Below are 27,038 nucleotides of genomic sequence, written 5' to 3' on the forward strand. Positions count from 1 at the left end.
TATTCTACATAGTTCACTGATACGTTTAAAATGCATCTTTAATTACAAGTTTTATATACGTACACACTAAACTAACAATTTACTGGACAAACTAAGTCAAAGATGATCCATCCATTTCCTACCGCTTGTCCAAAGAACAATGTGATTCAAATGATGTATTTACTGTACTGCAATTGGACAGAAAGTATAGTCAAAATAACGACTACTAATTCTTAACTGCCGACCTGTACTGCTTGCTTAGCACTAACTTTACACAGTGAGGTAGCAGTATGTGGAGGGGGGCGTGGCCTGCCGCGGAATGGGGTGTGCCAGGACCGGCCTCGAAGACAGCAACGGGTGAGTAGATGGCCCAGGTGGGCCTTGTTATCTAATCACTTGTCGCCTTTATTAGCAGCAGCCGGATTGAGACACGTTGGAGCTGGAGTGGGAGCCAGAGAGCGAGAGAGAGAATAGTTTCACTCTTCTATGAAAATAAAACAGTGTTGTAACCCTGATCCGGGCTCTCGTGGCAGTGTGTGGTGGTCCGAGGAACCCACTAGAGGGCAACCTCCACACAGTACAACGACACTTTGCAGAGTGGAGGTGCAGAAGTCGTTATTGAGTTACAATCGGCCCATAATGTGACTTTTAAAGCTTAATATTCACTATCCATTAGGGGTGTAACGGTACGTGTATTTGTATTGAAACATTTCGGTTACGGCGGTTCGGTTCGGAGGTGTACCGAACGAGTTTCCACACGAACATATTAAGTAGCTGCCTCCGCTTCCTTCTGCCTCTGTTTCTGTCAGTACTCTACACATCACCCAGCATTGTCCCCCCCACACAACCATCTGATTGGTTACAAACTGAGCAGTAACAGCCAATCAGCAGTGTGTATTCAGAGCGCATGTAGTCAGTGCTTAGCGTTAAGCAGGTAAGCATCAGGCAGCGGACTCTCCCCAAATGAGAATAAACACCTCCCAGTCAACTACTAGTAACATCACTATGAGCCCGTTGACCTTCTAGAAATATAAAAGGCAGCTCAGCTCGCTCGCAGTCCTGGCTTGAGGTGAAGGCTAATTCGCTTTTAGCATAACGTTAGCTCATTTTGCGGTGTGTGTGTGTGTGTGTTACGGACAGCAAAGCCCTGTCTGTCTGTTATTTCACTTTACCTTTTTCTGTGTTGATAGAGCTGTGTTGAAGCAGCAAAAAAGGACATTATGTTAAATGAAGAGTTTCTGTCTCTGATAGTTGATATAAAATGTAAGTGCATCATTAAGCCTACATGAACTCCATGGTGTTCAGGGATGAATAGTCTCTCCTATTGCTATTGTACCATTTTTTCAGCTATAGTTACATTAATCATTAGTAATGGAGCAGCCTAGTTTTGAATGGCAGGGTCCCTGCTATCACATGTTGATAAAAATATAACATTTACATAATAAATCAACTACAGGCTTCCCAAATGCTGTAATAAATTAAGCATGATGAGTTGACTTGAAACTGTTTAATGTTGCACTTTTTATATGTAGAAGAAAAGTTTTGTCATTTTATTTAATCTGAGCAACAACTTGAGGCAGTTTAATGTTGATTAACTTGGGCAGAATTATTATAGTGTTCCCAATGTTAAAAGGATAAAGCCATTGTTTACTAATTTGGTAAATAAATAACCCAAAAATGTATATTTCGTTGTTTTCTTACTGTACCGAAAATGAACCGAACCGTGACCTCTAAACCGAGGTACGTACCAAACCAAAATTGTTGTGTACCGTTACACCTACTATCCATACTTATTCATCTGTCCATCCATCTACTTCCGGGGGCAGCAGCCTAAACAGAGAAGCTCAGACTTTACTATCCCCAGCTACTTTATCCAGCTCCTTCCGGGGGGATCCCGAAGTGTTCCCAGGCCAGCAGAGTGACATAGTCTCTCCACCGTGTCCTGGGTCTTCCCCCGTAGTCTCCCACCGGTCGGAGGCGCCCTCAACACCTCCCCAGGGAGGCGTTCAGAGTGCATACTGACCAGATGCCCGAACCACCTGATCTGGCTCCTTTCGATGGTGGTAATCGTGACATATTCCCATGTGGATATATTTTCCCCACACCTCATGTAAGGTGATGGAAAAAGATTCTTACAATCTGAGATTATTTGCGGGACATGACAAATGTGAGATGAACAGGAAGTGTAGAAGTTCCTCAAAGTAGATCCATTACATCTGGGCGAGAAGGGTTAAACTTTTTGTGAGGACCAACCCCTCCCTTCTCAGCTCTTGGGTGTAACACAAACTCTTCAGCGTATTCTATTTTTTACCCGTCATGGCTGCTGCATGGCTGTTACAGAGGGTGATGCAGAGGAGCCCAGTCACTGTTCCTCAAGTCTTCCTGAGGTGGTCGAGGAGCGCGTCCTCCACTCCGGGTTCCCTTGCAGCCTCGCAGGAGTCGGACAAGCCTCGGACCGTGAGGGATCTCCCACATGTCAGCCTCTTGGAGCTGCTCTATAGAATGGTGGTCCAGGGTTTCTACAGCCGCCTGCATGAGCTCCAGGTACTTTGTCCAGTCTGGTTTATGGTTGACACGTTTTTCACTCATTTAAGATGCTGAGAAACTCTACACCTGGGGTTATGCAATGCATGTTTGGACCAAGTACGGGGTTATGTAATGTACTTTTATGTTTTGACCAAGGTGTAGGAAAGCATAACTTTGTTCCCATAGTAACACTGAGTTTTAAAAAAAAGTACAGTGGAAAGGGATTAGTTTGCCTCTCAGTAATGGATAAGGTGAGTAGAGCCAGTGAGTAAACTGACCCACCTATTGTTTCTAGGCAAACATAAAGAGCTCTTGTCATGTACCCTAAATTCCAGAAGGGTTTCTCTCTCGCCGTAATAATAAGTGCTTACCACATTTTTCATACCATAAGACGCAGGGGTCATATTATTAAAGTTCAAGTTAAAGTCCCAACTCCATCCATCCATCCATTTTCTACCGCTTATTCCCTTTGGGGTCGCGGGGGGCGCTGGAGCCTATCTCAGCTACAATCGGGCGGAAGGCGGGGTACACCCTGGACAAGTCGCCACCTCATCGCAGAAGTCCCAACTCCTTTTCAACTTATTCAATTGAATAGACTGCAAAAACAAGATATATAATGTTCAAACTGAGAAACTTTTTTTTTTGTTGCAAATAATCATTAACTTAGAATTTAATGGCAGCAACACTTTGCAAAAAAGTTGGCAAAGGGGCATTTTTACCACTGTGTTACATGGCCTTTCCTTTTAACAACGCTCAGTAAACGTTTGGGAACTGAGGAGACACATTTTTGAAGCTTTTCAGGTGGAATTCTTTACCATTATTGCTTGATGTACAGCTTACGTTGTTCAACAGTGCGGGGTCTCCATTGTGAAATATATATATATATATATATGTATATATATATATATATATATATATATATATATATATATATATATTCCTCGCGCACTAATTGACTGAAAGAGTGCGCACTTGATGTCACATTATCGTTGGAAAAAAGCATTTTTAGACCACATGATTTGCCTGAGCGGCTAGGAGACACCGAGAGTAACAAGCGGTAGAAAATTGATTCGACAGGACAGATTTTCTTTTAAAAATAATACAAAAATAAAATAAAATAAACCAACATTTTTTGTTTTTTGAACATGGGACTTCCATCCATCCATTTGCTACCGCTTGTCCCTTTTGGGGTCCCGCGCGCCGGATACAGCCCACTGGCTGTAGTTTGGGGACCACTGCTTTAAATATTTCATGATTTAATTATTTATTGATTTAATTTGTTCATGATTTCATTATTTTAGGATTGAATTAATTCTTGATTTTTTTTTTTTCATAACATAATGGTTTCATTTATTGATGAGACGTTAAAATAATTCTCAAAATATCTCTTTATTTATTTATCTTTGTCCCATTAGGCCTCCATAGTTTACATAATACCATGAAGTAAGCCCAAACAATGGCGGCAGGTTTTTTTTAAAGAATATTGTAGAAGCTATAGTAGTTTGTAGCATGGGTGTGGTTTGGACATTTCTGGCGTTTGCCCTTGACGGCCATTGTAGAGAAGAAAATCTAAATTTAGAAAATTAATCGAAACATTACGAAAAAGCTGCCACAAAATCAGGCATTTTAAACCACAACAATCACTCAAAAAAACATTGAATTCCTGTAGGGACTGACAAGTAAAAACAAATGGCTCATCTTACTGTACTCTCCCTATTTTATTTTATTGGTGTCTTATGTTATGTAAAAAAAAAAGTTTTGGTACAGTACTCTATTGACAAGCAGTTAAAATTATGACCTTTGTCCTCATGCATCGACACCCATGTCTTTCATTGCCTTTGTCCTGTCATCAGCTGTATGAAAAGCGACTTTACGGGCCCATATACAGAGATGGACTAAAGACCGTGGCCCTTAACACACCAAAACTGCTGGAGGAACTCCTGAGGAATGAGGAGAAGTTTCCTCGGCGAGGAGACATGTCTTTTTGGAAAGACTATCGGGACATGAAAGGATTCGGCTACGGACCGTTCACAGAGTAAGATTGATGCGTGTCAAAAAAAAGCATATCTTATCCCAGTGGTGCTCAAACCTTTTCCACCAAGTACCACCTCAGAAAACACTTGGCTCTCCAAGTACCACCATAATGACCAACATTATTCATTAAAACCAACAGCTAGTGCGTACTTACAGTATTGACACTTTGTAGGGCGCAACAGACAGCAAAGCCTGAGCTGACCAACACACCATCAACTATACACTACTGCCATCTAATGTCTTGGACTTGCACCTGCAATTGCAATTTTGTGTCATACCTGCAAATGAAATGAGACCATGAAACAAGACATAACAACGGGACAGTAGTTGTTATAATCGGCCCATTTTTAAATAATGGAAAAAAATAGATTTTCTTACCAAAAACAATTAATGTTTTACTAACAGTTATTAATTAAAACCAAGGCAGAGGTTTCGTTTAACAAGTATATTTAATATTTTTGGCCACCGTGTCATGACACACAGTTTGAACAGTAACACTGTGTTTGAATATTTAATATTAAGTTTAATTAAGTGATTCTTTGGTATACTACTATATTAGGCACAAGTACCTTACTACAATTTGAGAACCACTTTTCTATTCCATTCCATTGCGTTGTGATTCTTTGTATGTGTCCAAGCATGGGCTTGTAAAAGTTGAATGAGCAAAGTCCTATCAGATTATTTAAACATGCAAGTTATTAAAAAAAAAAACGACTTTGTAAATGTTAGCATAGAATATATTTAGCTGTGAAATTTCAATAATAAGGTTGCTTGAAACAAATCAAGACTACCGACACCCCCTATCAAAAATACCAAATAGTTAATTCCACCTTGAGAACGGAACACTTGACTCAATACAGACGTCACAGGGTCGTCAAAGCTCACCTTTAAGCGTTCACACACAGCACCAACATTTCGGAACAAGGATGAGGTTGTAGAAAAAAGGTATAAATATAATAAATTGATTTGTCACATGGAGGTAATGTCGCAATTTTCAATGCCAACAAAGTAGTTGACTCCAAAAACGTTCCAACGTAGGTAAAGTAAGCCTCCACTTTTCCAAAAATGTGCTAGCTTGATGCTAGTATACATTGGCTTTGCTATTGACATGCTATTGATTAGCATTAGCAATTTTACATGGCGGTTTTAACATCTCCAAATTTGTTTTTATAAAAACTACAACTAAGATGCATGTAACAATCAAACAGCTAGTGCGTACTTACAGTATTGACACTTTGTAGGGCGCAACAGACAGCAAAGCCTGAGCTGACCAACACACTGTTAACTATACACTACTGCCATCCAATGTCTTGGACTTGCACCTGCAATTGCAGTTTCGAGCCATACCTGCAAATGAGACTCAGAAATGAGAAAATGAAACAAGATATAACAACGGGACAGTAGTTGTTATAATCGGCTCATTTTTAGATGATGGAAAAATAGATTTTCTTACCAAAAACAAATATTATTTTACTAACACACACAAAAGGAGAATTTGGTGGTCCGCCCCTGGACTTGACTATACTGGAATCATAGACTAGATAGGTATTTATGAAATAGTGCCTGTGCATTTCTTCTGTTTTTCATTTTAATGGGATCATCTTTGTCTTTCAAGGGAGGGGGAGAGTTGGTACAAGCTGAGGACCTTGTTGAACAAGCGCATGATGCATCCAAAAGACTCCGCTCTATACGGCAGCATAATCAATGCCGTGGTTGCAGACTTCATTAAGAGGCTTTATTACGTGCGCCAGTGCAGCCCGACAGGAGATCTGGTGGGGAATTTGGCCAATGAGTTTTACTGTTTTTCACTAGAAGGTAAGTCCAGTGAGTTCTACGCGGATGGTTCTAGCTGCGCTTTTATTATCTTCTGCTCGTCCTCATTCAAAGGTATCTCCACCGTACTGTTTGAGACCCGACTCGGCGCTCTTGAGAAGGAGATGCCAGCCGGTACCCAACAGTTTATCAATTCCATCGCCAAGATGTTCTCCAACAGCTTTGCTGTGGTGGTAATGCCCAAGTGGAGCCGGAATCTACTGCCTTATTGGAGACGCTACATCGACGGATGGGAGGGCATCTTCAGCTTTGGTAAGTCATGTAAGAAGTTTGTGTTGCCACTTGTTGCTAGGCAGAATTAATAGGGACCAATGCAAGATTGTTATATACAGTGCATATCCACATGTTGTTATGTTACAGCCTTATTTCAAAATGGAAGAAATGGAATAAATTCATTTTTGCCCTCAAAATTATACACACAATACCTCATAATGACTTCAATTAAGCTGTAGGAACATCTCTAGAATGATTAGTTGAAACAGGATGCCTCTGAGCTCACTTTTGAGCTTTATGGCAAAGGCTCTGAATACTTTTTAATTAATTTTTTTTTTTAGGCTTTTATTTTTAATAAAGTTTTAAAAATGTCTAAAAAAATATATATATAAATTAATATAAAATTACAGTCAAATAATTATTTAAATTCTTAAATAATTCACTATTTATTTAATTATTCATTTCATGAACCTGTGTATGAAATAAACAGATATCAATTAAACTATTGATTGAATCGTTAAACTATTAAATCATGAAATAAATAGTAAAATAAATCATTACAAAATTAAATAAATAATTGACTAGGTAAATACATTCAATTAACGCCATATTAATTAATGATACATTTAATAACACATGTATGTATTTAATTATGATTTCAATTAAATAACAACCCATTCAAGTAATTTTTTGACAAATGTATTTATTTATTTCATTCTGTCCCATTTGACCCTCCATAGAATACTAACAGGTGTGCTTCTAGCTCATTCAGGGGTGATGGACGGCTGGTAGCGCTTCATAGCAGCAGTCGACCTCCAGGGTCCCAACTCCCCGCCCCTCTGTTGCGAGTTGTCGTGATTAAATGTAACGTGTTTATGTGTGCATTGCATGGAGGTTTTTTCCCACTCCAGACTAGGCCCCCTTAGGAGCCCAGTCTAGATTGTATTTTTTTTACTCATCTTCTTCCCCAGCGTTTTACCTTTTTCTTATCTTTTCCCGGGCGCCTTTGGCGACCCATCAGCGTTCCTGTTCTGTAACCCTGTACACTGTTTGTTTGTCTAATCTTGAACGGGTTTGTGCCGAAAACATAGTTTTGTTGTACTTGTGCAATGACAATAAAGTCCTATCCTATCCTATCCTATCCTAACTAGGAGTGAAGATGAAACACAGTGACAAACAGGAACCAGAAATACCAAAATAAGAGTCTGAAACAGGAAATGATAGTGGAAACACTGGAAAACACAACTGTAGTCCAGCCTGTCATTCAAAACATGACAAAAACGGCTTTAAACGAATCCTGACATAACAATTTGAATCTTGATCTAAAATATATTGCATCTTTCTTATTATTTGTAGATTATTTGAAATGACCAACTGTTAAATGTCTGTTATACAATTTGTACCCTTAGGCGAGGTTTGCATTAAATCAGGGATGTCCAAAGTGCAGCTTAGGGGCCATTTTCAGCACGAAGCTCTCTTTTTTTCTGAAGGGTCAGTGTCGATTTCAAGAATAATTTTTTTTTTTTTAATTATTGAGCTGTATTTGTAGATATTACACTCCACACATTTTGTTTAGATAGCATGTATTTGCACACATTAGATTGTTTTTAGCGTATTTTACACACAAAATATAACAAAGTGGCTCCGGCATTGGCGTTGTTAGGCCTATTTTAGGGGGGCTCAAGCCCCCCTAAAATATTCTTAAGCCCCCCTAAATAATTTGGTGTTATATATATATATATTTTTTTTACAAATGCATATTCATTATAAAGTGGCCCGAATATGAGTTTAAATAAATAATCATATAACCTGTTATTATTCACTCAGTTTCCCCTCACTTCGCAGCGTAAGGTAGAGAGCCCCTTTAGTGCGTCGGTGTCCAATCCATTCCACTTGTTCATATAGAAAATGTCCACATCACTCAAATTCCAGTCCGCATTTTCTCTGCGACCTTTCTTGCGGTCCTGCAGGTGTACGAAGCACATTATCTTCCTTTACAATGAGTGAAGCCGCACGAAACCTTGTGTGTGCAATTGTAAATAATTTTGTTTTTAAATTTTGTGTTTCTTGTAGAATCTATATAAAGTAATGTACATTAGCCTATTGTTAAAATAATGAAAAAAAACATCATTAAATATATTTGTTTTATTGTATTGTTACATTAATAGCTGTTGTATTATTATAAGATGGCTTGTTAAACATTTCATAGGATTTTCAGAGGGAGGAAAAACCAAGACATTTAATATAAAATGTAAAATGAATAAATACATAAAAAGAAAAAGAAAAAAAAAGGTTAAAAGCCATCGTCCCGGGGAGCATTTCATTTCGTCCCGTGCATTTAAAAAAATATAATAATAATAACAATGAATAATTTCTAAGTCTTTGTTAGCCGTTTGTGAAGTTTTGTGCTTGTGCGTAACGTTCGCTCGCATTCTGTGCATCTCCTGGGGGCTAAGCCCCCCCGTCCTTAAAAGCTAGTGACGCCCCTGGGCTCCGGTACAACTTTTGAGTTTGGACACCCCTGCATTAAAAAGTAGTCTGAGTGATTAAAAAAAAAAAACACCAAATATTGTCCAACACATTCCAAGAAGTGATGCATCTTTACAATTTTCATGAACATCTCCACATTTATTTCAGCCAAACCGCTGATCGACAAGAAGTTGGAGGACATTCAGCATCGCCTTGACAACAATGAGGACGTGGAGGGAGAGTACTTAACCTACCTGCTGTCAAACACTGACATGAGCACCAAAGACGTGTACGGGAGCATCGCTGAGCTTCTCTTAGCTGGAGTGGACACGGTAATTTGTTATGTTACACGTCTACACATTCTACTAAAACTCTGTTTCAAGTGGCACATATAACAGGGCTATTCATAGGGGTGTGGGAAAAAATCGATTCCAATTCAAATCGCCATTCCCACGTTGTACGATTCAGTATCGATTCTCATTTTTCAAAAATGTATTTTCTTTCTTTTTTCTTTTTTCTTTTTATTCTTTATTAATCAATCCAACAAAACAATACACAGCAATACCATAACAATGCAATCCAATTCCAAAACCAAACCCGGCCCAGCAACACTCAGAACAGCAATGAACAGAGCAATTGAGAGGAGACACAAACACGACACAGAACAAACCAAAAGTAGTGAAACAAAAATGAATATTATCAACAACAGTATCAATATTAGTTACAATTTCAACATAGCAGTGATTAAAAATCCCTCATTAAAATTATCATTAGACATTTGTAAAAAAAAAAAAAAAAAAAGAAAAAAAAAAAGAACAATAGTGTCACAGTGGCTTACACTTGCATCACATCTCATAAGCTCATACTTGCCAACCCTCCCGGATTTTCCGGGAGACTCCCGAAATTCAGCGTCTCTCCCGAAAACCTCCCGGGACAAATTTTCTCCCGAAAATCTCCCGAAATTCAGAATATAAACAGCATACCTGCCCAATCACGTTATAACTGTAGAATGATGGAGGGCGAGTTCTTGGTTTCTTATGTGGGTTTATTGTTAGGCAGTTTCATTAACGTCCTCCCAGCGCGGCAACAACACACAACAACAGCAGTCACGTTTTTGTATACCGTAAAGCAGTTTGTCTGCGTAAACAGCAATGTTGTGACACTCTTAAACAGGACAATACTGCTATCTAGTGCATTTGATGAAAGCACTTTTGTGCGTGCCACACATCAATGCATCACAGAGACAGGGTGTTCAGCATGGTTAGAAAAATAGTGACAGAGAATAGAACAAGGATGGACAATTCAACCCTTAACTCAACAATGAGTAGATGAGTGTTATGTGTGTGTATATGTGTAAATAAATGAACACTGAAATTCAAGTATTTATTTTATATATATATATATATATATATATATATATATAATAAAATAAAATAAAATAAAAAATATATATACGTATATATATATATATATATATAAATACATACATATAATAAAATAAATATAAATATATACGTATATATATATATATATATATATATATATATATATATATATATATATATATATATATATATATATATATATATGAAATACTTGACTTGGTGAATTCTAGCTGTAAATATACTCCTCCCATTTTAGCCACGCCCCCAACCACGCCCCCGTCCCACTCCGACCACGTCCACCCCCACCCCCTCCCCCCACCTCCCGAAATCGGAGGTCTCAAGGTTGGCAAGTATGCATAAGCTTGACAACAAACTGTGTCCAATATTTTCACAATGATAAAAAAATAAGTCATATTTTTGGTTCATTTAATAGTTAAAACAAATTTACATTATTGCAATCAGTTGATAAAACATTGTCCTTTACAATTATAAAAGCTTTTTACAAAAATCTACTACTCTGCTTGCATGTCAGCAGACTGAGGTAGATCCTGCTGAAATCCTATGTATTGAATGAATAGAGAATCCTTTTGAATCGGAAAAATATCGTTTTTGAATCGAGAATCGCGTTGAATCGAAAAAAATCGATTTATAATCGAATCGTGACCCCAAGAATCGATATTGAATAGAATCGTGGGACACCTAAAGATTCGCAGCCCTAGCTATTCAGCTCTGTGCGGTTATTTAGGGACACTTGGGCTTTTGTCACGATTTAATGATGTTTTTCTTTTCATTTACCGTATTTTCCGGACCATAAGGCACACCGGATTATAAGGCGCACTGCCAATGAATGGTCTATTTTCGATCTGTTTTCATATATAAAGCGCACCGGCGCATTAAAAGAGTCATATATATATATATATATATATATTTTTTTTTTTCTAAATGTAAAACACTTCCTTGTGGTCTACATAACATGTAATGGTGCTTCTTTGGTCAAAATGTTGCATAGATTATGTTTTACAGATCATATTCAGGCCGCTTTCTGACAGTCGCTTCCGGCTGCGTCGTTTTGTGGGCGGTCTTATTTACGTGGCTCACCTTCGGCAGCGTCTTCTCCCCGTCATCTTTGTTGTAGCGGTGTAGCGTGCAAGGACGGGAGTGGAAGAAGTGTCAAAAGTTGGAGCTAACTGTTTTAATGACATTCTGACTTTACTTCAATCAATAACGGAGCAGCATCTCCTCATCCGGAAACAACAACAACCCTGGAAATCCCGTGAAAAAACGTCTAATAACTAAAGTTCCTTGGGTGAATAATGTAAACTCACTACACCGGTATGTTTTAGGCGAGTCATGGCGAGTTTACTGACCGATATAAGTAAGAACTTTACACTACTTTATATTAGAAATGGCAACAGCTGAGGATGAATGTCCCATAACAAGAAGATAGAGAAAAAGAAGAAGCTTATTGGGAGTGTGGCCGTGCCAGCAACCTGAAGGTTCCTGGTTCGATCCCCAGCTTCTACCAACCTAGTCACGTCCGTTGTGTCCTTGAGCAAGACACTTCACCCTTGCTCCTGATGAGTGGTTAGGGCCTTGCATGGCAGCTCCCGCTATCAGTGTGTGAATGTGTGTGTGAATGGGTGAATGTGGAAATAGTGTCAAAGCGCTTTGAGTACCTTTGAAGGTAAAAAAGCGCTATACAAGTATAACCCATTTACCATTTATCGACTACGTAGTCAGCACGGACTACAAAGGCGGACGCGCGCAAATTTTCAGGACTTGATTACGAAATGTTACGAAGGTCGTCACGGAAGTAAACAAGGTAGGAGTCGAACTGTCTCATACTCTGAATATCCAATTATATTAATTATTGATTATATATCCATTATATTAATATAATACGTACACACACACACACACACATACTGGTTATCATTTGGAATGGGGACCAAGTTTTTGATCATCACTTGTGGGGACCACCCTTTCTACAGGTTGTGGAGGCATAAAAAAAATAGAGGTCAAATGGCCACTGCCCAGTTAGCTCGTACACGTCTTTAAATCTCTGGATTGATGAAGTAATGTGCTGATCATTCTTACTGGGGACCCTGGGGAAAAAATAGTTAATATGGTTCATGGGGACCAAATTTAAATAATTTTGCATAATTCACACACATTTGTACGTGACTACTGAGGACCATTAAAAAAAAAAAAAAGTTCAAATTAAATATGCCATTATCCTCAGAATACAGCACTACAGCTGTCCTCTTATAGGAAGTTTCACCACTTAAATGTTAAAGCAAATCCTGTGCTCCTGCAGAGCAGCGAGTGCAGTACCAGCTACAGCCCGATGAGGGGGCTGCTGTGCAAATGTCTCACACTCAAACTAACCAGTAAACATGTTTTTTGGGCCAAAGCTTAACAATCACTTAGGCATCTTCAGAATGGATCTGACTATCATTTAAAAACGTTTCCCTTTAGGGGACCTGTTTTTTTGTCCCCATACCGTCAGAGGTCCCCTAAAGGTGTAAACAGAGCGATGTCCCCATTAAGTAAGCATTGCCAGCGGCGGCCGATTTGGGTGGGGTGGCTGGGGGCTGGCCTCGCCGCGCTCTCCGGGGGTGGGGGGTGGGCTCGTGGGGGCCCGGTTGCCGGTGGGGTGGGGGCGGTCTTCCCGTCCGGTTGTGGGGAGTCTCTGGGTCCCTCGGGCGGGGCGTCTCGCCTTTCTGCCCGTGTGGGGTGTGGTCTCTCGCTGGCTTGGGGTCTGGCTGTCCCCTGCTTTTCTCGTGCCCTGTCCTCTGCCGGGTGCGTCTGTCTGCGGCCTGCTGCTGGCCCTTGTGGGCGGTACGGTGGGCCGGGCTCTGGGGTTCCTGTCGCTGGCCGGCTTGACTGCGTGGGGGCGGTGGTCCCTGGTTCCCTGGGCACCACGCCTACTGTTTGTGGGTTGGGCTCTCGGGGGTGATGGGGCCGTGCTCTGGCTCCCACGCACTCTGGGAGTCGAATATATTGTACATACAAATTCACATATGCTCACATACGTACATAGGTACCTACGCTCCCACATACATACACAAATACAGTACATATTTACATATCTAAAGTTCGTACATCCACACGCACATTCAATATACAAACATACACATACTGTACATATACACTTACTGTACAAACACATATACACACTCTGTACATATACATTCACTGTACAAACACATATACACATTCTGTACACATACATTCATTGTACAAACATATACACATTCTGTACATATACAATATGCATACTTACACTCATGCACATAATCACGTTTCATCAAACATATATTAACGTTGTTGCCCTAGGGTAAACTGGGTGTAACACATGGCACACTGACAAAGCTTAACCTATTGTTACTATAACAATCTACAAGGTTAATGTAGGTTGCTTCTCTTTCTCCCCCTCCATTTTTCTGCATTCTTTCGTATCTCAAGTTATCATTACATATATGTATTGTTGGCATTTAAACAACTGTATTGTTGATAATAAAGGTAAATTATTGGTATTGTTCATTATCAATAGCGCTATTTCTATTGGTATTTGTATTGATCCATTTGTAGTGTAATAATGCTCATTGTCATTTCTGTATTATTTTTTATTTTTCGTTAACTGCTTATTTGCTATTACTTTTACCATCATATTTGTACATGTCGTATTTGCTGATGTTGCTCTATTGTTGTTGTTGTTGTTGTTGTTTGCTGTTGTTGTTTTTGTCCCTCTGTCTAATCCCCCTCTTGTCCCCACAATTTCCCCCTCTGTCTTCTTTTTTTTTCTCTTTCTATCCCCTCCTGCCCTGACCCGGCTGCACTAAATGATAATATAAATACATTTAATAAAGTCAAATACAAATAAGGCAACAAGAGAAGTATCCTACACTTCTCTTTTGTAAAGTAAATCTGAACAGCCGACATGGGCATCTACATCAACTATATGATTTGCCTGAGAAGCTGGACAGGACACAAAAAACAAACAAAAACAAACAAACAAAAAAACAAAAACAAAAACAAAAAAAAGTAAGCATTGCCAGAACACGCACACACGCAGCATATATATATATATATATATATATATATATATATATATATATATATATATATATATATATATATATATATATATATATATATATATATGAGTACAGGCCAAAAGTTTGGACACACCATCTCCTCATTCAATGGGTTTTCTTTATTTTCATGACTATTTACATTGTAGATTGTCGCTGAAGGCATGAAAACTATGAATGAACACATGTGGAGTTATATGTACAAAAAAAGGTGAAATAACTGAACACATTTTTTATAATCTACTTTCTTCAAAATAGCCACCCTTTGCTTTGCACAGTCTTGGCATTCTCTCGCTGAGCTTCAAGAGGTAACCTGTAATTGTTTTCACTTCACAGGTGTCATAGTTTTGATGCCTTCAGTGACAATCTACAATGTAAATAGTCATGAAAATAAAAAAAACGCATTGAAATGAGAAGGTGTGTCCAAACTTTTGGCCTGTACTGTATAAAGTTACTCACCCTTGATCTAATTAAATTCAAGTTCAATTCTACTTGGGGCCTTAGATTAGCTAGGTGGAGCTCTGGTTTTTGACTGATTGATTGAAACTTTTATTAGCAGATTGCACAGTACAGTACATATTCCGTACAATTGACCACTAAATGGTAACACCCGAATAAGTTTTTCAACTTGTTTAAGTCGGGGTCCACGTTAATCAATTCATGGTCAGCCTCCTCTGCAGTAGACATTTGGTTGTTTGCATAACATATCTATTTTTTCCCCTCAATTATGTAACTAGACCAAAAAAAATGCTCACTTCGGATACTGCTGGTTCTTAAAATAAGAATAGTAGCGACTAAGTCCGGCCCCCAGTCCTTAGTTTTCTGAAAATGTGGCCTGCAGAACAATTTAATTATACAGCCCTGACATGTGGCAACAACTCCTGTTATGAATGACTTGTCAACAATGTTTATAAACACACTATCAGTTCATGATATTTATCACAGTTGCATGGATTGAGAAGCTGGAAAAATACAATTTGACAATGCACATTTAATGTTAATTATGCACATGTACAACTAGTCCCTCTTTTATTGTAAAAAAACCCCCATCTTCCTACATTTAGACCTCCAACACTCTCACCTGGACTGTTCACCTGCTGTCCAAGTACCCTCAAGTCCAGGAGAAGCTCCATAGGGAAGTGTGCACGTTGAACAAAGACAATGGGAGCCCTTCTGCTGAGGAGGTGACCCGTATGCCGTATTTAAGGGCCGTCGTCAAGGAAGCACTGAGGTACTGTGGATTTGTATGCTTTTAATAATCCCATCTACTATGTAATACCATTATTATTATGATCAAAACTTTACAGGATGTATCCAGTAGTGCCTCTGAACGCAAGGGTCATTACGGAAAAGAGTGTTGCTGTTGGTGGTTATCAGTTTTCCAAAAATGTAGGTTTTCTTATTTATTTTGCAACCATGAAACATTATAATAGTATGTACTGTTTTGCCTTCAGTACTGTGACAAAAGTACAGTGGAACCGCGATTCACGAACGTATTTAGTTCTTGAACAGGGTTTGAAAGCACAAAACTCCTTAACTTCAGATTCAGATTCAGAAGAGTTTGTATTGCCATTGTTTGAGAACGGGTTCACAAACTAGGAATTTTACTTGGTGCAATCATGCAACATAAAACACATATAACACAGAATAGGTAATAAAATTACCTAATCTAGACTAGACTACTGCAACGCACTTCTTGTCGGGATCCCCAGCAAGAACATCCAGAAGCTGCAATACATACGGAATAGTGCTACTCGGATCCTGATGAGAGTGCGGAAATATGGCCATATCACATACTTGCCAACCTTGAGACCTCCGATTTCGGGAGGTGGAAGGAGGGGGGTGGGGGTGGGCGTGGTAGGAGTGGGAGGGGGGCGAGGTTGGGGGCGTGGCTAAAAGGGGAGGAGTATATTTACAGCTAGAATTCACCAAGTCAAGTATTTCATATATATATATATATATATATATATGTGTATATATATATATATATATATATAACAAATACTTGACGTTCAGTGAATTCTAGCTATATATATATATATACGTATATATATATATATATATATATTTATTTTATTATATGTATATATATATATACATATATATATATATATATATATATATATTAATTTTATGGCGCAGTGGGAGAGTAGCCGTGCGCAACCCGAGGGTCCCTGGTTCAATCCCCACCTAGTACCAACCTCGTCATGTCCGTTGTGTCCTGAGCAAGACACTTTACCCTTGCTCCTGATGGGTGCTGGTTAGCGCCTTGCATGGCAGCTCCCTCCATCAGTGTGTGAATGTGTGTGTGAATGGGTAAATGTGGAAGTAGTGTCAAAGCGCTTTGAGTACCTTGAAGGTAGAAAAGCGCTATACAAGTACAACCCATTTATCATTATCATTTATTATATATATGTATATATATATATATATGTATATATATATATATATATATATATATATATATATATATATATATATATATATATATATATATATATATATAAAAAATAAATACTTGAATTTCAGTGTTCATTTATTTACACATATACACACACACATAACACTCATCTACTCATTGTTGAGTTAAGGGTTGAATTGTCCATTCTTGTTCTATTCTCTGTCACTATTTTTCTAACCATGCTGAACTCTGATGATGCATTGATGTGTGGCACGCACAAAAGTGCTTTCATCAAATGCACTAGATGGCAGTATTGTCCTGTTTAAGAGTGTCACAACATTGCTGTTTACGGCAGACGAACTGCTTTACGGTATATAAAAACGTGACTGCTGTTGTTGTGTGTTGTTGCCGCGCTGGGAGGATGTTAATGAAACTGCCTAACAATAAACCCACATAAGAAACCAAGAACTCGCCCTCCATCATTCTACAGTTATAACGTGATTGGGCAGGTATGCTGGTTATATTGTGGGTTAGCGGACTCAGGTCCTCATGGACCTGAGTCCGCCTGAATTTCGGGAGATTTTCGGGAGAAAATTTGTCCCGGGAGATTTTCGGTAGAGGCGCTGAATTTCGGGAGTCTCCCGCAAAATCCGGGAGGGTTGGCAAGTATGCCATATCACACCAATTCTCAAATCCCTTCACTGGCTTCCTGTTCCACTCAGGATTGAATACAAAGTCTCCCTACTGACTCACCAGTGCCTCCATGGAAATGCCCCCCTCTACCTCAAAGAACTACCGTATATTACCAAATAAACGCCTTTGGGCAAATAACCGGTCCTAATAGCCGCCCGGGGTCTGACCCCATTTTGTGAATTAACCGCCTCTTCCTAATAACCGCCTATGCCTATGGGCTGTTATTTGCATAATTTAGATTAAAATGCTACTGGGGTTGCGTTTGCTGCAGTGTTATTGTTTTGATGGTTTTATAGAGTACTTGGTACCATAATTTTATTTTTCCTGTATGCTGCTTTATTTCAAACATGGAGTACTGTAGCCTTTATTTTATTTAAGTGACATTGTTCTGTTTTGATGGTGGGTTTTATACTTGAGTACTTGGTACCATAATTTTATTTTTCCCGGTATCCATCCATCCATCCATCTTCTTCCGCTTATCCGAGGTCGGGTCGCGGGGGCAGCAGCCTAAGCAGGGAAGCCCAGACTTCCCTCTCCCCAGCCACTTCGTCCAGCTCTTCCTGTGGGACCCCGAGGCGTTCCCAGGCCAGCCGGGAGACATAGTCTTCCCAACGTGTCCTGGGTCTTCCCCGTGGCCTCCTACCAGTCGGACGTGCCCGAAACACCTCCCTAGGGAGGCGTTCGGGTGGCACCCTGACCAGATGCCCGAACCACCTCATCTGGCTCCTCTCGATGTGGAGGAGCAGCGGCTTTACTTTGAGCTCCCCCCGGATGGCAGAGCTTCTCACCCTATCTCTAAGGGAGAGCCCCGCCACCCGGCGGAGGAAACTCATTTCGGCCGCTTGTACCCGTGATCTTGTCCTTTCGGTCATAACCCAAAGCTCATGACCATAGGTGAGGATGGGAACGTAGATCGTTCGGTAAATTGAGAGCTTTGCCTTCCGGCTCAGCTCCTTCTTCACCACAACGGATTGATACAGCGTCCGCATTACTGAAGACGCCGCACCGATCCGCCTGTCGATCTCACGATCCACTCTTCCCTCACTCGTGAACAAGACTCCGAGGTACTTGAACTCCTCCACTTGGGGCAGGGTCTCCTCCCCAACCCGGAGATGGCACTCCACCCTTTTCCGGGAGAGAACCATGGACTCGGACTTGGAGGTGCTGATTCTCATCCCAGTCGCTTCACACTCGGCTGCGAACCGATCCAGTGAGAGCTGAAGATCCTGGCCAGATGAAGCCATCAGGACCACATCATCTGCAAAAAGCAGAGACCTAATCCTGCAGCCACCAAACCCGGGCGTTTATTTATCCGGTAGGCTGCTTTATTTAAAGGGGAACATTATCACAATTTCAGAATTGTTAAAACCATTAAAAATCAGTTCCCAGTGGCTTATTATATTTTTTGAAGTTTTTTTTCAAAATTTGACCCATCACGCAATATCCCCAAAAAAAGCTTCAAAGTGCCTGATTTTAACCACCCGTCCATTTTCCTGTGACGTCACATAGTGAAGCCAACAAGTGAAGAACAGCAAGCTATAGCGACATTAGCTCGGATTCAGACTCGGATTTCAGCGGCTTAAGCGATTCAACAGATTACGAATGTATTGAAACGGATGGTTGTAGTGTGGAGGCAGGTAGCGAAAACGAAATTGAAGAAGAAACTGAAGCTATTGAGCCATATCGGTTTGAACCGTATGCAAGCGAAACCGACGAAAACGACACGACAGCCAGCGACACGGGAGAAAGCGTGGACCAATTCGGCGATCGCCTTCTAACCAACGATTGGTATGTGTTTGTTTGGCATTAAAGGAAACTAACAACTATGAACTAGGTTTACAGCATATGAAATACATTTGGCAACAACATGCACTTTGAGCGTGCAGACAGCCCAATTTTCATCAATTAATATATTCTGTAGACATACCCTCATGTCAGCAGGCCAGGGAAGCTAGGGTCGATATTCTTCTCTTGATCATCTTCGGGACGGTGTGAGCCAAGACATCCAGGGGGTTTAGCTCGCTCGTCTGCGGGAACAAACTGCCGCCATTGCTTGCCGTGCTACCGAGGTCCTTTGTCCCTGAATTGCTCACACACTCCGGCAGATTCAATGGGGGTCTGGCGGAAGATTTCCTTGACTTTATCGTTGGAAATGCATCTGCTTTGAATGTCGCAGGATATCCACACATTCTTGCCATCTCTGTCGTAGCATAGCTTTCGTCGGTAAAGTGTGCAGAACAAACGTCCAATTTCTTGCCACTTTCGCATCTTTGGGCCACTGGTGCAACTTGAATCCGTCCCTGTTCGTGTTGTTACACCCTCCGACAACACACCGACGAGGCATGATGTCTCCAAGGTACGGAAAACAGTCGAAAAAACGGAAAATAACTGAGCTGATTTGACTCGGTGTTTGAGAAAATGGCGGATTGCTTCCCGATGTGACGTCACGTTGTGACGTCATCGCTCCGAGAGCGAATAATAGAAAGGCGTTTAATTCCCCAAAATTCACCCATTTAGAGTTCGGAAATCGGTTAAAAAAATATATGGTCTTTTTTCTGCAACATCAAGGTATATATTGACGCTTACATAGGTCTGGTGATAATGTTCCCCTTTAATGCCTTGAACCGGAAGTGTGACCGTCTATGGCGTTTCTGCTCGAAATGATTCTTTATTCGTCACTCCAAGCAACGTTTGTAAGTTTTACAATATAACTAAAACAATTCATACTTAATAATAATAATAATATATTTTATTTTTAAAAAGCACTTTACATTGAGTAAACAACCCCAAAGTGCTACAGTGTATTAAAATAAAAAGATAATAAAAAAATAAAAAAAATAAAATCTAGAACAGCCAAATAGCTAAAACAAGTACGCATATATCTAAAAAAAAAAGGCCTTTTTAAAAAGAAGGGTTTTTAAGCCATTTTTAAAAGCATCCACAGTCTGTGGTGCCCATAGGTGGTCAGGGAGAGTGTTCCACAGACTGGGAGCGGCGGAGCAGAAAGCCCGGTCTACCGTTGTTAAAAGTTAAAAAAGTTAAAGTACCAATGATTGTCACACACACACTAGGTGTGGCGAGATTATTCTCTGCATTTGACCCATCACCCTTGATCACCCCCTGGGAGGTGAGGGGAGCAGTGGGCAGCAGCGGTGGCCGCGCCCGGGAATCATTTTGGTGATTTAACCCCCAATTCCAACCCTTGATGCTGAGTGCCAAGCAGGGAGGTAATGGGTCCCATTTTTATAGTCTTTGGTATGACTCGGCCGGGGTTTGAACTCACAACCTACCGATCTCAGGGCGGACACTCTAACCACTAGGCCACTGAGTAGGTACTCAGGTCTACCGTTGTTCGTAGCTTTGTCCTCGGCGGTTGGAGGAGGTTAGCCTGTCCCATGTGTGATGTCTGTAAGAGTGTTTTCATGCATATTTGTACGTGCTATTGTAATGTCTTGAAGCTAGCGTTGTTAGCATTAGCTACAACACTAGCATGTGTCTGTGTTAGAATTAAGAACTTACAACGGCATTATTTTTGTATTGTTTTTAGTTTCGTAAATTCACCAAAACGTCACCGTGGACTTATTGAGTCTGTTTAGAAGATTGGAGAGCTAGCTTCTGCAGCTGGTGGGTCCATGGCGATGACTTCTGTTTTGTTTAATCAACCATTTTACTGCCTTGTTACCATTTTGAAACAATTAAGGCACGTAAATAAATATTCGCACAATCCGATTGTGTAAATAACTCATTTCACAACGTATATATCTGCGGCTTATAGTCCAGTGCGGCTAATATATGGAAAACTATTTTTTTCTTCTAAAATTTAGTGAGTGCGGCTTATATACCGGTGCACCCTATGGTATATAAAAATATGTAGCATATAGTATGGGGGCACTTTGGACAACGCTGTGGATACTTCCTAAATGATTCAAACCACACATCGCTTACTTTGGACTCAAATTGAGCTAACAAAACTAAAAATAATAACCAAACAAATCAGAAAAAGTACCAATTAGCACAGTAGACATGACTACACAGATACATAACCCCGCCCACATTGGATGTGCTGCCGGCCACAAAATGGCTGCACTGCAGGCATACAATGTATGTTTTTATTCAGTCCGTGGCTCGCAAATCGAAAAAGTTAAAACAATGAGATGTTGGTAAATCGAGGTTCCACTGTACGTACTGATGCTGTTTTCATTTCTAATAATATGGTTTGTGGTGTTTCCCTAGACCACTTTCACATTTTGTCACTATGCCATCAGTCACGATGAGGAAACATTCCCAGAGCCGTTCACCTTCAAGCCCGAGAGATGGCTCCGTGACGGCCGAGAGAGGCCAAACGCCTTCGGCTCCATTCCATTCGGTTTTGGAGTGAGAGGCTGTGTTGGTCGAAGAATTGCTGAGCTGGAGATGTATTTGGTTTTATTTCAGGTAAATGGCTCTTTTCAAACGTGTTTGTACAGTTGGCATGATATTTGCTTGTATTGTTACGTGTACCACCTTTTAACACAAATTGATTTTTAGCTCAAGATCTAAGTCAGAAGTTTATTTTTTCACCAGAACCCAACCTTACTTAATTGACATACGTACAGTAAGTACACATACTGTATATTTCAGGGGTACCCAAAATGCGGCCCATGAACTATTGCTAATGCTATTAAAAAAAAAACACAAATAAAAGAGCAAACAGGTGAAATGTAACAAGAAAAGGTTGCAATGTTGACTGGAATAAGACAAAGCTGCCATGCAGGATGTTTTTCCCCTTTAAAACAGTCATTGATCAAAAAATAATAATGAATCAAGATTAATGTATTTTTAATTTTTTAATTTTTTATTTTTTATTTCAAATATGCAAAAAAAACAAGAGCAAGCCTTATCCAATACAGTGCTATAGCTTTAACAGTCATTATAACAAAATGAAAATAATGGAGAATAAAAAACGAAAACAAATAAACAAAATGAGCAATGGACTTTCTTTTTTTCTTTTTTTTTACATATTAGAAAAGAAGAAATTTACATTTAAGAATTGTTAAGAATTATTGACCTATTTGAGGCTTCAATTATGTCACAAAACAAAATACCGCTTTGAAATATATTTTTTGCCATGTATATATATATATATATATATATATATATATATATATATATATATATATATATATATATATATGTATGTGTGGGGAAAAAAAATCACAAGACTATTTCATCTCTACAGGCCTGTTTCATGAGGGGGGGTTCCCTCAATCATCAGGAGATTTTAATGGGAGCATTCACATACCATGGTTTATATAGGGCACAGAGTGGGTGGGTACAGGCTGGCGTAGGGGCGTGGTGATTGGCTCATGTGTTACCTAGGAGGTGTTTCCGTCTGTGGCGGCATGCTGTTACAATTTCGCTGCGCTTGTTGAGGGATGACAGGTCTGGACGGTAAATAATAAACAGTTTCTCTTTCAGAGAAATAACAGCTACCAACCATTCACGAACCCCAACACAACACTCCAATACGTGCACCATGACAGCAACCACCCACCCACCACCACGAAAAGAATACCTACCGGAATTAATAAAAGGCTATCGATGCTGTCATCTAGCAAAGCTGAATTTGACCAAGCAACCCCCCCGTACCAAAAAGCCCTTGATGAAAGCGGATACAATTTCACCCTCACCTATGAACCCACGCCAGGAAACCAGCCAAAAAAGAACAGAAAACGAAACGACATCATCTGGTACAACCCCCCATACAGCAAAAACGTCTCAACTAACATTGGACACAAATTCCTCAATCTGATTGACAAACACTTTCCCAAAGACAACACCCTAAGAAAAGTATTCAACAAGAACAACATTAAATTGAGCTACAGCTGTATGAACAATATACGACAAATCATCTCAAACCACAACAAAACAATTGCAAATGAGCCGTCGGCCCCCGGACAGAGCGACTCCAAAACCAACAAAGGCTGTAACTGTCGAAAGAAACCTGATTGCCCTCTCAACGGGGGGTGCTTACAAACATCAGTTGTCTACCAATCTAAGGTAATACGCAAGGACATTAACACATCCGACACATATGTAGGATTAACCGAGGGAGAATTCAAAACCAGATGGAACAATCACAAGGCTTCTTTCAGGAACCAAAACCTGCGGAATACCACAGAACTCAGCAAACACATTTGGGACCTCAAAGACAATAATGTTGAATATTCAATAACATGGCAAATTCTTGCATCCAGCACACCTTACAATAGTGGTAATAAAAGATGCAACCTATGCTTGAAAGAGAAACTGTTTATTATTTACCGTCCAGACCTGTCATCCCTCAACAAGCGCAGCGAAATTGTAACAGCATGCCGCCACAGACGGAAACACCTCCTAGGTAACACATGAGCCAATCACCACGCCCCTACGCCAGCCTGTACCCACCCACTCTGTGCCCTATATAAACCATGGTATGTGAATGCTCCCATTAAAATCTCCTGATGATTGAGGGAACCCCCCCTCATGAAACAGGCCTGTAGAGATGAAATAGTCTTGTGATTTTTTTCCCCACACATACATATATCGCGCTCTACTACGGTATTGAGCACTATTTTTTGGATAGCCTTATTAAGACATATATATATATATATATATATATATATATATATATATATATATATATATATATATATATATATATATATATATATATATATATATACAGTATACATATATATATATATATATACATATATACATATATATGTATATATATATGTATGTATGTATGTGTATTTATATATATATATGTATGTGTATGTATATATATATATATATATATATATGTATATGTATATATATATATATATATATATGTATATGTATATATATATATATATATACCTGTATACATATATTTACGTATATATATATATATATATATATATATATATATATATATATATATATATATATATATATATATATATATATATATATATACACGGTATATACATATATTTTTTTCCACAACATTTTTAATGTGAAGTAATTGAAGCTTTAAATACGTCAATAATTCCTAACAACATTGATTTTAATTCGTTATTATTTTTTTTAACAATGACAGTTAAAAAGATAAACCCCACTAAAATTATTGGGGATCCAAAAGGGCTCCACTCATTAATGTGTGAAAAACGAGTCATATGTATATATATGACATATATATACATATATGTATGTATGTGTTACGTGTGCCTCACAATACAAAGGTCCTGGGTTCGATCCTGGGCTCGGGATCTTTTTGTGTGTGTGTGCGTATATTTATATATGTGTGTATATACAGTATATATATATTATATATATATATAGATATATATATATATAATATATATATGTGTGTGTGTGTGTGTATGTATATATATATATATATATATATATATATATATTAAAGTTAAAGTACCAATGATTGTCACACACACACTAGGTGTGGCGAAATTATTCTCTGCATTTGACCCATCACCCTTGACCACCCCCTGGGAGGTGAGGGGAGCAGTGGGCAGCAACGGTGGCCGCGCCCGGGAATCATTTTTGGTGATTCAACCCCCAATTCCAACCCTTGATGCTGAGTGCCAAGCAATATATATATATATATATATATATATATATATATATATATATATATATATATATATATATATATAGCCGTGGTCAAAAGTTTACATACACTTGTGAAGAACATAATGTCATGGCTGTCTTGAGTTTTCAATCATTTCTACAACTCATATTTTTTTGTGATAGAATGATTGGAGCACATACTTGTTGGTCACAAAAAAACATTCATGAAGTTTGGTTCTTTTATGAATTTATTATGGGTCTACTGAAAATGTGACCAAATCGGCTTGGTCTAAAGTATACATACAGTAATGTTAATATTTATCCTGAAGAATTTGGAGGTAATCCTCCTTTTTCATTGTCCCATTTACTCTCTGTAAAGCACCAGTTGCATTGGCAGCAAAACAGGCCCAGAGCATAATACTGCAACCACCATGCTTGACGGTAGGAAGGGTGTTCCTGGGATTAAAGGCCTCACCTTTTCTCCTCCAATCATATTGCTTGGTATTGTGGCCAAATAGCTCCATTTTTGTTTCATCTGACATCACATGGACAAAGATAAGACCTTCTGGAGGAAAGTTCTGTGGTCAGATGAAACAAAATTTTAGCTGTTTGGCCACAATACCCAGCAATATGTTTGGAGGAGAAAAGGTGAGGCTTTTAATCCCAGGAACACCATGCCTATATATATATATACCATCCATCCATTTTCTACCGCTTATTCCCTTTGGGGTCGCGGGGGGCGCTGGAGCCTATCTCAGCTACAATCGGGCGGAAGGCGGGGTACACCCTGGACAAGTCGCCACCTCATCGCAGTATATATATATATACCATTATATATATATATATATATATATATATATATATATATATATATATATATATATATGTTTGTGTTATAAGTACGATGAGCTTCCCTGACCTCCTTTATTTGCTTATTTTTCAGATAATCCGGCTGTTTGAAATCAAACCAGACCCCACAGTGGGAGAGGTGAAATGTCTCAACCGCACTGTTCTTGTACCAGACAGACCACTAAGTATATATTTGGTGGACAGACCATGTGACAATAAAACATAAGTAGTCCACCAGCATAAGTGCAATTTCCGATCCTGATTTTTTTGTTTTGCCTTATAATTGGCCTGCTGTGGTCCTGACACACACAGCACAATCACTTCAAGAACCTCATCGTCTTTATAACCAGTCCACATTTCTTTACATCCGTCCTCAACATGACTGTCAATGACCACTCTCGGGCATATTAATATGCCAGAAAGTACAGTGGAACCTCTATTTGCAAACCCCTGTATTTGTGAACTTTTCGATTTACAAACTTTTAAACCGAGCCATATACAAACCCCATTTCCATATGAGTTGGGAAATTGTGTTAGATGTAAATATAAACGGAATACAATGATTTGCAAATCATTTTCAACCCATATTCAGTTGAATATGCTACAAAGACAACATATTTGATGTTCAAACTGATAAACTTTTTTTTTGTTGCAAATAATCATTAACTGTAGAATTTGATGCCAGCAACACATGACAAAGAAGTTGGGAAAGGTGGCAATAAATACTGATAAAGTTGAGGAATGCTCATCAAACACTTATTTGGAACATCCCACAGGTGAACAGGCAAATTGGGAACAGGTGGGTGCCATGATTGGGTATAAAAGTAGATTCCATGAAATGCTCAGTTATTCACAAACAAGGACGGGGCGAGGGTCACCACTTTGTCAACAAATGCGTGAGCAAATTGTTGAACAGTTTAAGAAAAACCTTTCTCAACCAGCTATTGCAAGGAAATTAGGGAT

General features: G+C 39.2%; 1 protein-coding gene across 1 annotated transcript; it reads left to right on the forward strand.

Moving 5' to 3' along the window:
• Positions 1 to 2,198: 2,198 nt before the first annotated feature.
• cyp27a1.1 (cytochrome P450, family 27, subfamily A, polypeptide 1.1) lies at positions 2,199 to 26,312 on the forward strand. The gene is made up of 9 exons (XM_061926221.2): positions 2,199 to 2,523; positions 4,359 to 4,540; positions 6,155 to 6,354; positions 6,427 to 6,624; positions 9,223 to 9,386; positions 15,601 to 15,767; positions 15,844 to 15,925; positions 21,864 to 22,064; positions 26,170 to 26,312. Exons 1-9 carry the CDS (start codon positions 2,296 to 2,298, stop codon positions 26,299 to 26,301), a joined length of 1,554 nt encoding a protein of 517 aa, XP_061782205.1. The 5' UTR covers positions 2,199 to 2,295; the 3' UTR covers positions 26,302 to 26,312.
• Positions 26,313 to 27,038: the final 726 nt, after the last annotated feature.

The sequence above is a fragment of the Nerophis lumbriciformis genome, linkage group LG31 (genome assembly GCF_033978685.3).
Source record: "Nerophis lumbriciformis linkage group LG31, RoL_Nlum_v2.1, whole genome shotgun sequence".
In the NCBI taxonomy this organism is placed as follows: domain Eukaryota; kingdom Metazoa; phylum Chordata; class Actinopteri; order Syngnathiformes; family Syngnathidae; genus Nerophis; species Nerophis lumbriciformis.